Below are 15,846 nucleotides of genomic sequence, written 5' to 3' on the forward strand. Positions count from 1 at the left end.
CTCCAGTAATTTAGTTTCTTCAGTTTTCTTTGAGGTGAAAAACTCTGTAAAGAGAGATATCTGCTTCCCATCTTTTGTATTCATTGCAATGATTACCTTTCCTTTACGTTTGGAATACAGAGCACTAGGTATTGATAGAGAGGTTTATTCAAGCAACAGGTGATGAAGTGTAGAGCAGACTAAGATTTTGAATGCTATTTGTTTTTCTCAACAAGCTGGAAAAAAGTAATTGTGCATGTTGCACTTGGTGTTAGAATTGATGCATGTTTAACTTTGTCATTTTTAACATATCATTCATCGGTGCTTCTGTGGTTTTAGATCTGCTTTCTGGCAGCAAAATTTTAATGGGGCTGAAAAGTAAAAATGTCCTTGTAATTTGGTATTAGAAACAAAAATTCTAATTTTTTTTCGTGCTAGTCATTAGCTGAGCAGGTAGCTGGAGCTTGAAATTCCTCTGTGTTCCTGTCGTAACCACAGTGCTGCACCCTCTGCAATGGTCGAAGTGAAGCAGGTCGGACCTGTTGCAGGAACAGGTTTTAGCTGCGTATAAGAAAACTCCATTCTCTTACCCCCCATTAGAATGTTTATCTAATCTACTAATATAAAACTGTTTAAGTGTGCCTTTTGAGAGAGAGAGATGGGGTAACAGATAACCTCGATATGGAGAGTCGTATGACAGCTGGGTTTTTAATCTACCTGTACTGCAGATGTCGTGGGTATAAACACACATTGCTAGTGTCTTACTCGGTCATTTGCAAACTCAGCATAAAATCTGCAACTCCGTAGTTCAGAGTACACGAGATATAAAACTTTTGACAAGTTGCTTTGTAGGAAAGTATTGCTCATGCTGCTGTGTACGCTGCTGGCCTCCTCTGTGCGCTAGTAGTCTTGGCAACTGTGCGCGATGGTGTTGAGATTTGAAGGTGAGTGCCTTTACATCTCTCGTTTGCAAGATTGTAATTTGGGAAGATTCCCCCTGCTTCTGCTGTAGAAGTACCTGTGTTTTGAGGAACGGCTGAAGTTACCTGCTAGCTTCTGCAGTGCTTATATGGATAACGTTGTCCTTCTGGAGAAATCGGGAGAGCAGTTAAGTGAGTTAGCTTTATGGGCTGACGGTGTTTGGAAGACTTGAGACCAGACTTGCCAAAGCGCGTGTCATTTTGTCAACTATGGCTATTGTCTGCAACATGTAAATTCATTATAATAGGAACTCTACAACTCTGGCCTTAGGTCTATAGACCTTTTTCTAAGAGAATGCAACACGATTTCTATAGTTCAGTAGAGATGTCAGGAGGCTACTCATACCCAAGGTGGCAAACTCTTCTTAGCTGAACTTTACACGTGTCCCGTCTGCATTGTTCTTGGTTGGACCAAACTGTTATTTACTAGAAAATCTCCTGCAGTTATATATTGAGGTACTGAAACATAATATTATTATTTGAAAGTTCATACACTATAACAGTCAAAGCAAGAGGCTGTTCAGTAGCAGGGCTAACCGTGCTGAAAGCAGACTTAATAGCTGGAATTTGTGGCATCTGCTGAGAAGCACTATAGCTCCCAGTGTTGAAATTTAATGCATGCATACTTTAAATTTAGGATATTTGGAAACTGAAAGAATTTGAGCTTTACCAATTAAGTCCACCTATCAGAACCCCATAGTTAAGCAGTTATGTCTGCCATTTGTAGTGCTACTTAGGTTCGTTGATATCCATTGATATGACCATAAAAATCACAGTGATAGAAGCATAAAAAGAGTTTGAAATTGGGAGTTTTTACAATATTGAACACAAAATGGAAGAGTTGAGGGGATTTTTAGTCTGGCATAGAAGGACTGACTTCATCGCAATGGCTGTTTTCTCTAATTTCAGGACACTTCTGTTGCTTATATTTCTCATATCTATACGTTTACATAGCAATGTTTATTTCATTATCAAAGGCAAAATGCAAACATTTAACTGATTATGCTTTCCAGTAAAAACAGAAACGCATTCATTCACCACTGGTACCAAACATCTTTGGATGAAACAGAACTCTCTGTTTCTGTACAGCAACTCTTCAGTATTTTAAGACGAGAACTGAGGAACAAAACAGAAGCTCCTTGAAGATGTAGGTGAAATATGTTCATTGAGCAGCTTGCCGTTAGGACAGGGTGATGTTCTCTTGCAAAATAATAATTAAAAAAATGCCACGCTGGCATCTATTTCATCCAGCCAGTGGTGGCGCTCCCCCTTCTAATCTTTCATTAATGACAGATCTTATGTGTCTTACCTGGCACTGACTTAGAGAGAGATGACTCCTGCCTATTCATTCACAAATGCTACAACCTGTGGGCCTGATTGCCTTTTATTCAAGGAAATGGAGTCTTAAATTTTGGCTGTTTTGTGAGACCTTCTGTGATTGTAATACAGCAGCCAGAACCTGGATTGTATGATCACACTGTTGGGTGGAGCAGATACCCGATTTGAGTGCACACATTACATTATTGTACCTAAGAGAGCTCCAAAATCAGTTCTTTTCCTCCGCACGTATCGGTGTGTTCCTCACACCTTCATGCTAAATTAGTTTCTGGAACTTCTCAGATTCCAGGAATGTGAAAAGCCAAAAAATTACTTAGCTTTTCATTAAGAAAACACTGACGTCAGCATCAGGTGAGACTGACGTTACAGGGCAGCCACGCTCACCACAGCGTGACATGGCACGGAAGTGTAACATCAGTCAAACCATTAGAAAAATAGAAGTTTCATCAACTTTTTCTTAATCCTGAAAATGAAAGAATCATCTTTTAACCTTGAATTGATACCATTATTTTGTGTTTGAAAATTTCTCTTTTGAAATACTAATTATGTTTTGGCTTGTGCTGTAAGGTAAGTGGGAAACATTTCCCTATTTACTCTGAAAACCCTCTGCTTTGGTGAGGATTGTCTTTGTTTAGCTGAACAAACTTTTGCAGTTATAATTAATTAAGCAGTTTTCAGGATTGCAGAACTGCACAAAAATATTTATCTTTCTGGCTCTTTGTTCACACAGTTGTAGCTCAGGAGCGTCAGGCAATTTTCATAAGCGTGGCAATGCTCTGCCTTCAGGATTTTACAACTGGGCCCTGAAAATTAGCTCTGTGATTGAATCTGGCAGATTGGTTTTGGCTCGAGAATCAGCATATGTTTTTAACATATGCATGTTGGCAAATCAGATCGAAGTCATAACTAAGAGGCCTGTTATCTCAATCCTACTAGTGCTTTTGGGAATTAAGTATAATGGGCAAAAAAATGATGAATGAGAAGTCTCAGCACTGGATAGTGAAGAACCGCACTGACCCCAGATAAATCTGCTTGCAGATAGCAATGGTTTTTTTTAGTTTGCCGGAATGTACCACAGGAGTTACCTCTTGTTTTTTTTCTGCCCATGGGATAAAGGTTAATCCAAGAACAGCAGGCAACCCATCCTGGCCCTCTGCCCGTGTTTATCTCTGCCTATCACATAGCATGCTGTTGCAGGCTCATTTCATTAATGCGTGGTTTGTTATATTCATATCCTGCTCCAAAATCAAAGAATCACAGAATGGTTTGGGTTGGAAGGGATCTTGAAGATCATCCAGTTCCACCCCCTGTCCTGGGCAGGGACACCTCCCACCAGCCCAGGTTGCTCCAAGCCCCGTCCAACCCGGCCTTGAACACCTCCAGGGATGGGGCAGCCACAGCTTCTCTGGGCAACCTGGGCCAGGGGCTCGCCACCCTCACAGTCAAGGATTTATTCCAAAATGTATCAGTGTTGTCCTCTGCAGCAGGAATTGTCACACGTGGCAAGGTTTCCTCCGCCAGTCTCCTTGGGCTGGGTCCTGGGTGCCTCCACATGTCAGAGTGGTTCAGGGGGCAGCAAGACATACCAGCCATTTCTGGTCCTCCTGCAGTCTCCTGCACCCTTTTCACTGACCGAGCCAGGAAATCCACAAGAATGGCCTTTCTCCATTTAAGATTTTCCATGTGAGTTGATTTTGGATTCTGAGGGAGTTTGTGACTTGCCATGTAACTCAGCACAAGCACATTTGGGCTTTTAGAAACTGAAATCGTAAAAGCCGAAATGACAGTCAGTGATGTCTGAGAGGCGTGCAGATGCGAAGCGTCCGCCTGCGGGGCAGCAGCGAGGTACATTCCCACCCCACCTGCCCGGCAGCGCAAGGACTGCGTCCTTCAGAGCACCTCCTGCCAAGTCCACCACTAAACCATGGCCCTCGGCGCCAAATCTACCCGTCTTTTAAATACCTCCAGGGATGGTCATTCCACCACTTCCCTGAGCAACCCACTCCAGGGCTTGAGAACCCTTTTGGTAAAGAAATTTTTCCTAATACCCAATCTAAACCTCCCCGTCCTAACTTGAAGCTGTTTCTTCTTGTCCTCTTGTCTGTTACTTGGAGAAGAAACTGACCCCCCCTCACTACCTCCTCCTTTCAGGGAGCTGTAGAGGGCGAGAAGGTCTCCCCTCAGCCTCCTTTTCTCCAGGCTGAACACCCCTAGTTCCCTCAGCTGCTCCTCATGAGACTGGTGCTCCAGACCCCTCACCAGCTCCGTTGCCCTTCTCTGGACACGCTCCAGTGCCACAATGTCTTTCTTGTAGTGAGTGGCCCAAAACTGAACACAGTAGACAGAGCCGCTGCTGTGTGGTGGGAAGAGCCCGTGACGATGGGAGGATGCTCTCAGCCTGTCAGAGATGGGATTTGAGATCCAGGTCCTTCAGATAAGGGCTGTAAACTTGAGCTCTGCAAGTCTGGTGGTACAAGCTGACACGCGTAGGTCACTGGCAAGAGCTGTCTTCTGTGTCTGATTCAGTAGATGTAACAGCAAGTCAGTCCTCATAGTTGCATCCGATCTTGCAAGTGATTTAAACATACAGCTGTGTATTAATTGAGGTCAGGAGGTTAGGTCCAGAGTCATGCGAGAATAGTTCATCTCCCAGATTGTTTGCAGTAGTTTTCTGCTTATGGAGACGTTTAGGAGGTTGAGGAGCACAATCGGTGGTTTCCCTTCCTTGGCGTTCCCTCTGTTGAGGTGGGTGTTCGCGGTGCCTGTCAGGGATCAAACAGCTCTCCGTGCATTGGGGGAGGCAGATGGAAGGCAGTCACATCCTTGACCACATAACTGTGACCATATTGTTGTAGTTAAAACTATCGTGTATATCTATCTGACTCTTATCATCAACTATATACAACTGAAGTTGGTTTTAATTATTTTCTGTCTGTCTAGAAACCAAGAGTTCCTTCTGTCACAACATACAGATGTTACAAATATGTTTTTCTAATGAGACACATGGCACATTCCAGCGCAGCACAAGTACTTGTTTTCAGTCTGAAAATGGAATCTTTTCCCTGTTGTTAAAACAAAGTTTGTAAAATGTGATTATAATAAATAAACCACAGACTTGAGGATCTTTTTTAAGATACACAGTGAGTTCCTAATGATTTACTTAATGTTTGTTTTTTTTTTTCTTAGTGAATTTAGTTTTTACTTTGATTTGCAGTTAACATGAAGTAAAACCTGTCTGGTGCTGCTCCTTATTTCTAAGTGTGGTTTGCAGATAGGGGTGGAAAAGGTGGTATTTCTGTCTGTGGTTACTATGATTGCTAAGAAAGATCAGAGCTGTCAGTTCTAGATTTAAACTATTCTTATACCATTTTATATTCTGTGAGCGGAGGAGACTGTGAAGGCAGATTCAGTTGAGAAAGAATCCCAATAAATATAATATTATCCACATGTTGTTCATTCCATTAGTTTCTGGCTGAAGGATAACTCGCTAAACTGTGGAAGTTCGTGTCATGGCACATCCAAGCCAAGACCTTGGTAACTTGATAATGATCCACTAAAATTTGAGAACTCTTATCTTCTAAGATGTGAGCCAGTCACTGTTTCAAGGGAATTCAGAAGAAAACTTTCTTTTTGGGCCAGTTGGCTGTGATCAAATTTCTCCTTCCTTTTCTGGAAGGATCTGGGACTGTCTGCTTTGAAAGACGTGGCATTTGTTGAGATGATCCTTGAATCAGACCCAGCATGGTAATTCCTGTCTTTTCTCTGTAAATATGGGAGGTTTTTGCAAATTCAGTAAAATATTTTGAATCTGAAAGGAATGGCTCCTGACTTAAGCTGGTTGTGTTTTGGCACAAAGATTTTGTGTTTTTTCTAGATCATCATTTCTGTTGTTATTTTATTCACGTATAATTATATACTCAGAGATTTATTTTTTTTCCCTGCAGCTTGAAAGAGGGGTTTAGTGTTTGAGAATCCAAACTGCAAATACGCCACTGTTTTCTACATCAACATGACATGGTTTAGGTTTTGGATACTCTGTCTTGCCTTGGAGTCTTTTCCCTTCTCCAGTTAGTGAGACTTCACTGTGTTTGCTTTTTGACTCTGTTGCCATCCTTGGGGCTTTTCCATCTTGGTGTAAAGTTTAAATAACGCATCTTCTCCTAGCCACCCTCCGACATGATTTTTCATCATTTTGTTGCAGATTAGTCTTATTCTCAATGTTTTTCCCCTACATAGTTCTGCTCCTTGTAAGTGGGTCTCCTGGGACACCTAACGAGGAGCCTTGAAAAGCTGTGTAGGAGCCTGAGTGGCTTTCTCAGCAATCCAGCAGTCACTCTCGTTGTCTCTGCTAGTCACGTTACTCCCTTCCCTGTGTGCACATGCGCAATATGACTTTGAAGCTTATTCCTTTTTTAAAAAAAAAAAAAAAAAAAAAATCAAAGAAAACAGCTGAGACTGCGCTATAGCTTTCTATGGCTCTTCTTAACTTGCTTTGTGTTAGTGACTTTGAGCTCTGTCATTTTAGGGTAAAATGGGACTGAACCAAAGAGTTTGGTTCCAGCATTAAACCCAAATGTTAGCTGCACTGCATGGAAAGCCTTTCTTTTTTCAGTCCTTTGTGAAAACACAGAACAATCTTTAAAGATTTGGGATTCTCTGTATGTAGCTTCTGTATCATTTCAGTAAATCAAATATGGGGGAGGCATCATGACTTACCCTACTCTGACCATAAGCATTCCAATATTACATGTGTTTTGCGATGCTGAAGTTTGCATGTGTTTAAAATGTTAGCAGTTGAAGGGAAGAGAAAGCTTGTTCAGTCAAACCATTGAGAAGAATATGGGAGAGGCTGGATGGGAGACTGTCCCGTGCATGCGTGTCTCAGGACCAGCTCAGGCTGCCAGGAGGGAGACCTGCTTCCATTAGGACAGTGTTTTCTTTCCTGCTTTAGAAGAAGGAGGTTCGTGTTTAGAAGAACAAGGCGTTTCTTTCTTGATGTTGCTGTCACTGTTGGCTCCCTCTTTGTTTTGCTGTAGCAAAACAGGAGGCAACCAAAAATAGCACAGGAGGAGAAGAGAGGTGGCTGCAGGGAAAACGTCTCCTCCTCCCTTTGCTCCTCCTTTCTTCAGCAATCTTGTCACTCGGAAGGAGGAATTTGATAGCACGGCTGCTTCTTCTAGGAAGACCTACTGTTTCCCTGTGAGATAGCAGTCTTCCTCACCTCTGAAAGTCAAGCTCCAAGTGTGTTTTCCTAGCATTCAATGCAGAGGAAGGATGACATAACTTTCTAACTCCTCTGGAGCTCTTTCCTTTTTGCATATGATTCACTTCCCCCTGCCAAAAATGTCTTGGCCCCAGGGCTCTTAAAAAGCCTCAGAGCAGCCCACTTTGGGCACTAGTTTCTTTGTGATGCGCAGGTTAATGCTGAAAGTCTGTGATCCAACAGCACATCCTCAAGGACTGCCGCACATGATCTCCACATGCGGGCCATGTCCTAGGCTGTTCTAGTCAAATGAGTGTAGAACATTTTCCAGGAAAAAGTTACAACTTGCTATAAATTCTCTGCCAAGTGCTGCTGCCACCAACCTTCTCAGTTATGTCTAAAAAATCCCAATGTCTGTTAGTTCAAATGAGGGGAAAAAGCCCACAATAGAGTCCATTCTTTCCCAGAGCACATCTCGCCCAGCTCCAGCCTGTTCCCCTTGGGAACGGAGCGGCCGTCCAATTCTAAATGGAGAAAATTTCAAAGAACCTATAGATAAAATATTGACAGCACGTGACCATAACAAACATTACTGGAATTCTTTACAAGGTGGATAGTAGGTGAGCAGCGTCCATGTTACTTTCCACTGCTGTGTACTTCCCCGGCTTACATGTGGCATCACTCAAAGACAACGTCACGGTAAGAAACTGAACAAGGCAATGGTGGTGTCCTTCTTCACAGACACCAGAGAGTATGTGTCCCTACTGAACTACTGCTGCGAGTATAAGTTTCCCAGTGCTGGATCATGTGTAGAATTTAATGAGCTGCCAAATGATTCTAAATGTCAGAAAGTCCAGAGGAAAATGCACAATATAGATAGAACGTGGCACAGACAGATGCAGAGACAGAAATCAATTCTTTAGCTTGCAGCATCTCCCAGTTAATTTTCCGTGAAGGTTTCTCCCCATCCCCTCCTCCAGTGTTTTTCAGACTGTGAAATGATCAGTGTTTCCCTAGAGGCGCATAGACGCCCAGGTTAAGGGCCACAGGGATGATAATTGCATTTATTTTCTAGAAAACAAATAATTGCATTTATTTTCTTAGTGCGATGCAACCCAATGTTGGCATTTCATTCAGTTGAACTGAATCTCGTTCTTTCTGCTCAGATCACGCGATAATACTGCTTATCTGATGTCGTGTCAGTGAGCAAAGTAACACAGAGCTGTTCCCGCGAGCATGCCCACGCGGACATAGTTGGGTAAAAGAGGAGTGTGGGTGTGGCGGGGGAGAGAATAAGAAAGCCCATGGTAAAGCTAGAAGTTTTCAAGAGAAATAAAGCTTCTACAGCGAAACAGAAATTGAAATTGTTATAATTACTCCTGATAGAATAATGATTTATCCAACTTGCACAGCAATGCGGGTGGTGGGGTTGGGACAAATTAGGATAGCCGTAAGAGGCAAACATCCTTTCTGGCATTTCTTGTTGCAATCCAAAGTCTGCTCTCCTTTGGGCACAGGGTTACTGGGCAGTCAGTTGAGCTGAGAGTTTTAAAGGCTTTGGAAAAACCTGTTGAGATTAAAAAAAATAAACAAACAAAAAAAAGTCTTTCTCCTTCCCATTTCTCCCAAACCAGGTTTTCCACATTCAAGGTCTGTTTGTGCATGCAAGCCATTTATAACCCTGGCACACATGCATTTCTAACAGAATGGAAATTTCTTCATGATATGTGTTATTTCTAGTGCAGACTTAATGGTATTTTCTGTTAGTTGACCACAGCCTCTTGCTGCCCGGTGCCGTCCGTAACAGTTACCAAGGTTTGGCTCCTTACCTGATAAAATGGTCAGATGTTGTTCTTTGTCCAGCAGTGTTACCACCATGAAAGCATCAGGGAAGCTGTCATGAAGCCTAAATAGCGTATCTACTGTAAAAGGTGGTAGATATAACCACTTGTAAGATGAGTTTTCCAGTTGCTCCCGAGATGTTGACTCCATCTAACTTTGCGTATTTAATTCTGGTGCTTTTAGCCTCCCTAGCCTACCTCTCTGTCCTTACCACCTCTTGGAAGCTTTGAATCCTATACTAGAGGCTCTGCCGTGTAATTAGAAAGTCTAGATAATGAATTTAGGCTCCTCCCTTAAATGCCTGAATTTAAAAGGTGTAAATGTTTCTTTTGTAGGCCGGATAAGGGTTGAAGGGCATCTCTTAAATGCCTGTTGCCAATTGCTGCTCTTCCCTTAGAGAAGTCTGTCAAGTCTGAACTGGCTGTGCTGGAGGGATTCATCCCATCCCATGGGTCTGGCATGAGTTAGAAAGCCTGAATGGGTTGGGGGATTCAAGCAGGACTTCAAGAAAAAGTCTTTCAACTGATGAGCTACTGGGTCATTTTCAAAGTGATGAATGTAGCAGCCCTGATATTGGTTGACTTAGAAGTGAACTGGTAAAAGCAGTAAGTAGATGTCCAGTTAAAAACACCCTTGCATTGGTAATCCAGATCAGATGCTTAAAAGGACCTCTGATTTTGTAAATGCTGCTTCGCTACTCAGAAGAGAAGGAGCAGAGGGAAAAATAGTGCGCTTGTTTGTAAAGAGATAATGGCGGCGTTTTAGAGTGCACCTTGCAACGGGCAAAATGGAAACAGATGGCACATATTTTCGAGAGTAGTTATTCCACCCTGAAGGATGTTCAGAGTCATACAAAGGGAGTTCTGCTTGCAAATCCCATTATTGATAAAAGGTTTCCAATGGGATTGGTGCTGCTTACTCTTACATACACGTGCACAGCTTTGAAAACGCCTTTCATGATTTCATCTGCTTTCATTAACGCCACAATTATTTTATGTTTTCTGGTACGTATCTTTTTTTTTCTCTGAACTTTGTAAAGGAATTGGTACCTTTTGCCCTCAGTTATTTTCTTTTGAATGCTTAAATGAAAAGGGCTTTTTTCCCAGTGTTAATAAATTCGTTACTGGAAAAGGGAGAGGTGTTGTCAGTTACAGCTGGCACTTCTGAGCCTTCCACCAGGGTGGCAGGTATCCTTGGGGAAACAGATCAAGTAAATTGATCAGTCTGGCTGCATATTGAGTGGAGGGATGAGAGATGTTGCATATAAGAGTATTATGGTACCCATATATTAAGGTGAAATCTCAGTACTGTGTTCATTCTTACTGCAGGAGTAAGGGGGGAGCTCTTCATAAGCTGGTCCATAACAGCTGTTGTTGCTATTGTTATTACTTTATTTATATTTCTTTATTGCCTTGAAACCCTTCCTATTGAGTAAAACCTCGCTGTGTTGGATGCTGTGCAAATTAGGAACAGATAGATTGCTTTTCCTCAAATTGCTTACAGTTTAAGTAATGGTGTACGTTTATTCTTGCAGAGATGTCTCCATGCTGGTTGTTATCTTTTTGATTCTACTCATTCCTCCCTAGCAAAACAACTCACATTAAAACATCGGTTCTTCTATGGTCTAAGAGCATCAGCTGTGCAAAAATGAAGGCCTGAGCTCTGCATGTAAGAAATGTAGGATGTTAAAAGCCATCAGACAGCGATAATGTAATGTAAAGATCAGTGGTGGTAGTACTGAATTAGCCTGGTTCCACTGAAGTTTCAAACAATCAAGAATATTTTCAGTGTAACAAAGTGAGCGGTGGAGCAGCCTGTATGTATGGATTATTTAGAATAGACAGTTATGGTATAAGCCGCACCCCTGAGATGAAAAGCCCTTCTGATCCAAAGCAAAGCATGGGCCATGTGAGCTAGGGGGGCTGACCTATAGCGAATAATAGTAGAGTCATGGAATCATAGAGTGGTTAGAGTTGGAAGGGACCTTAAAGCTTATCTAGTTCCAACCTCCTGCCCTGGGCAGGGACACCTCCCACCAGCCCAGGTTGCTCCAAGCCCCATCCAACCTGGCCTTGAACACCTCCAGGGATGGGGCAGCCACAGCTCCTCTGGGCAACCTGTGCCAGTGCCTCACCACCCTCAGTGAAGAATTTCTTCCTGGTATCTAATCTCCCCTCTTTCGGTTTCAAACTGTTCCCCCTTGTCCTATCACGCCCCTCCCTGATCAAGAGTCCCTCCCCAGCTCTGCTGGAGCCGCTTTGGGGACTGGAAGGAGCTATAAGGTCTCCCCGGAGCCTGCTCTTCTCCAGGCTGAACACCCCCAACTCTCAGCCTGTCCTCACAGCAGAGGGGCTCCAGCCCTCAGAGTATCTTCATGGCCTCCTCTGGCCCCACTCCAACAGGTCCATGTCTTTCCTATGTTGGGGACTCCAGGGCTGGAGGCAGCACTGCAGGGGGGAGGCTGCACATTGCTGGCTTGCAGACCCACAAAGTAGAAATAGGTCCTGTGTATTCAGTCTGGCCCTATTTCCCACAGGGTAAAATGTATAGCACGAAAGCAGCATGTCCCGGCATGACCCCGTTTAGGGTAAGGATCAGTTCAGATAACCCAGGCTGAGCCGTTCCAGTTCCTTCCACCTGCTGTGACCAGCCAGCCTTGCTGAGCGCAGGGACAGAGTTTGCCTCTGCAGGGGGGTTGTGTCTGTGCCAGCCTCCCACAAGCATGCCCAGGAAGCGATGAGGTGTGCTTTATGCATAGATATACAATACAGCAGTCCAACGTTAACTGTGATGGTTTTTTCCTTGTTTGCACAGACCCTTCATGCTTCTGCCGCCGCTGATGGAGTGGATGAGAGTGGCTATCACCTACGCTGAGCACCGGCGCAGTTTAACTGTGGACAGTGACGATATCAGGCAGACGGCCAGACTGCTCTTACCTGGACTGGACTGCGAGCCCCGGCAGCTAAAGTACGTGCACTAAGCTTTATAAGCAGCTAAAGTAATTGTAACTTCTTACAATATTCTTTTTACAGGAGCCAGATCTCAAAATACTATACAGGCGATACGTGTTTAACCTTGTAGTATTCCAAGAGATAAAGAAGTGTTTGGCCAAACGCTGCAGCTGGGGTAGAAAGAATTTTGTCTTGCCAAAAGTTATGTAGGAGGAATGAGACAGAGAAGGTTTGAAATAACCAATGTTTGGGGTTTCTTATGCCTCAGCCTTAACTACAAGATTATTCTTTGCTTTTTGAGATACCTCAATGAAAAGTATCAGTACCTTTTAAAATCTTCCCCTTGTGTATATATTGAACAGGGATTTATCATTAGCTTGGTTCATTAGCACATCATAGGTATTTTGTTCAGGTTTGTAGTCCTTTAAGTTGCTGTCATTAACACTGGTTTTGCTATCAGGGTTACATCTTGAACTTTAATACAAAGTAAATTCTTGTTTCTTGAGTGAATTTTGTGCCCCGTATACCTTTGGGTTAAATGAGTGGGTGGGACACATTAATAATAATAAGACCTTTACCATGCTCTTATGTGATGAAATGATCACCTGAAAAGATAAAAAATATACTCTTATTCTTAGAATTTCATGAACAACAAAAGCAACAAGAGGCTTTTAATCAGGAGGTTTGGATCTGATTTTGTTGCTTTTTACCTATTCTTTCTGGCAGCCAAAAAGGCTCTTGCTTTTTGCTGCATCGCTGTCTCCCCGTTTGTGAATTGAAGGGTAGTGCTTATTACCCACAAAACCTCAGGCGAAACTATACTAGTTGGCGAGTACGGTGGTGCAATTAGGTGACTAAATATTTTGGTGGGCTGCAGCTGACTCCTAGTCTTATTCTCAGCTCTCAGGTCCTGCCTTTCTCCCGAGATGGGCTACCTGGCTGGGAGTGCGGCCAGTCTTTTCAAAAGTGGAGTTAAACAGGTGATCCTCACCAGTTATTTAAACTCTTTGGCTTCAGACTGGGAGGGAGCAGCTGAACTTGGCATCCACAAAGCAGGAATTGGACGTTTATTCCTGGAATGCTTTTCTTCTCCCTCTTCTCTGCCAGCATACGTGTGCTCTGTGTGAATTAAAGCACGCACTACTCTGGCTTACGTGTGGATGGTAGGCGCTAGTGTAAGCAACTTAATATGGGCTAAACTAATTTTACGTATGTGCCTAATGCTTGCCAAAACCTTTGAAATTCTTTGATGAACAGTACTGCAGAAGACTAACCTAATCACAAATACTTCCAGTCAGTTTCATGGTTTTTCTTTCAGTCATCTCCTTTAGAAAGACTTTTGATTTCAAAACTGAATCCAAACCTTCGACTTCAAAGCCATCCCACTCTACCTCTGCACTGTTTTTTTGTGCACAATAACACATAAAGCACAAGTAGTCCCTTACTTTATAGATCGTATACCATAAAAAAACAAACCAAAAAGAGGACAGCGATTTGGGTGTTTGATTTTGCTGCTGATGTGAGCTAAAAGGAGAGAGAGACAGCCTCTGTGAAAACGGGCTTCATCTCAGTAACTTCAAATGGAAGCCGTAATGACACAGCTATGAAATGAAGGTCTCGATAGAAACCAATAGAGTCCAAAATAATGTAGGCAATAACTAAAAGTGAGAAGCGGGTATAAAGGGCCTGAGCTGTGCTATGTGGGGGGTATTCAGGCATAAGGTAATTCAGTTGCTGGCTTGTTAAGGGTTAGCAGTACTGGCCCAGGGAAGGAGTATGTTAGAGGTTTCTATCCAGTTTGTTGTTATTTCAGAAAGAATGGCGATTCTGTAAGAAAACTGAGATCCTTTCATGCCTTTTACCTCACCAAACTCTTCCTCCACAGGGCTGTATGCAGCATGCATTCCCTGCAGGTGAATCAACCTCTGCTTTAAAGTAACACACATCCTCTTTGTAGTAGAGGACAAAAATCAAAGTGAAGCTTGATCAGGTCTTTGTTCTGAACTGTCTTGCCCGAGTTTTATTTTCAGAGGTCTAAGGATGTTCTGTGATGTGTGGTATGACAGAAAGAGCATTCATTGTCTTTTTGCTGCATGAAAGATTTAAACTAACAGAAAACAAAACAACAACAAAAACACAAGGAGGGAGCAGTGCCTTGTTTCCAGTACCCATTATATGATCCTTTAAAGCAGTCATTTGTATCTATCCATTACAGCAAAGTTAAGGGGAAAGGAAATCTTGGAACTGAAGCCAGATTTACCCCCTGCTTGCTGTGTGACTACAGGCAAATTGCAACTTGCTTTTCCACATGATGCCCAGGCTAAAAATCATATAATGATAGTTCCTTGCAGTGGTGATGCATCAGGCAGGGTATGTTGAAATCCCTGAAAGAGAAGCTGTGCAGAAGAACAACGTATAATTAGTATAACCTGAAATTCAGACCTCTAATATCTGTTCTCTGACACAGACTGCTTGGGCAGTGTAGTCTTCCACAACAACTGTTTGTGTCTTAGTGGATGAAGCCTTCTAATAGGATGCTCGCAGTTTAGGTTTGCCAGACAATTCATAAACATCCTCAGTACTCACCTATTACTGCTTCAATGATGATTTAAGTGGGGAGATGCTAGATTACAGACAACTGTGCTGCTTTTCCACCTACTTCAATATAAATGTTGGGATTTTAATATTAAGTTATTATCACACACTGCTTTTTTATTATTATTCTTTCCTCACTGCAGGCCAAATTAAGTCATTCACTACCAGTAGTTCTACTTCTTCTACAAGTTACAGCTTATGAAACCCAAAGAGTGCACCAGCCTCCTGCTCCGTCTTCAAGCCGTCCCTTCCCAAACCAGGGCCCCAGCCCTGTCCTGGGGCTCTGCCTCCCCCGTGTCTCTCAGCCCCCCTTCAGTTCTTCAGCCTCTCCCCTGGGCACATCTGGGCATACGTGGGAGCTGCTCTCTGCGCAACTGCAGGAGCACCGGCTTTACTGTAGGAAGCGTGCAAGGGTTTGCCTTTCTTCTCCATGGGGTAACAACTCACGCATGGAAAACCTGCTGCAGTTACAGCTGCTGCACAGCAGTTGTGCGTATGTGAGCTCTCCCCCCGGATCTTGTAGGATGCTCTTTTATCACGCTCAAGAAAAAGCTACTTTGTACCTATAATAGAAGCGCGTGCTGTCAAGCTACCGCTACAGAACAGCAAGCGTGCAGTAACTTGTGCATGGGCTGAGCCTGCAGGTCCCCCAAGAGTAAAGCTCACAAATTATATCTCCAAAGTCTTGTGCCTGAACTGGGCTCCTGGCAGCTCTGCACCAAGAACTGCAGACCCCCTTTTCGCTGGGTCTCTCCGACAGCTCTGTGCGACGGTTCTGTGTAGCTGTTTGCTCTGCGGGGCTCACGGGTGAATTGTCCCCCCGCCACCCTTGCTCCAATAGCGCCTGTAAATAGCAGTGGGTGGAATTGGGCCTGTTAGCAAAATAGAAACGATGTGCAAAGATGGGTACCGTCCCTTCAAAAACTGAGGTTCACTGGATTTTGAGTGATGTCATTTT

General features: G+C 43.3%; 1 protein-coding gene across 1 annotated transcript in view; it reads left to right on the forward strand.

Annotated features, from left to right (window-relative positions):
* The window catches only part of ABTB2 (ankyrin repeat and BTB domain containing 2), a gene marked incomplete at both ends in the record, with an annotated part of 133,272 nt that overhangs the window by 98,951 nt on the left and 18,475 nt on the right, over positions 1-15,846 (forward strand). Inside the window, one exon of the mRNA XM_082485456.1 lies at positions 12,157-12,309. Within this exon, the coding sequence (XP_082341582.1) occupies positions 12,157-12,309 (153 nt within the window). The remainder of the gene's footprint in view (positions 1-12,156; positions 12,310-15,846) is intronic.

This window comes from Vanellus vanellus (genome assembly GCF_965231255.1).
Source record: "Vanellus vanellus genome assembly, chromosome: 6".
Classification (NCBI taxonomy): domain Eukaryota; kingdom Metazoa; phylum Chordata; class Aves; order Charadriiformes; family Charadriidae; genus Vanellus; species Vanellus vanellus.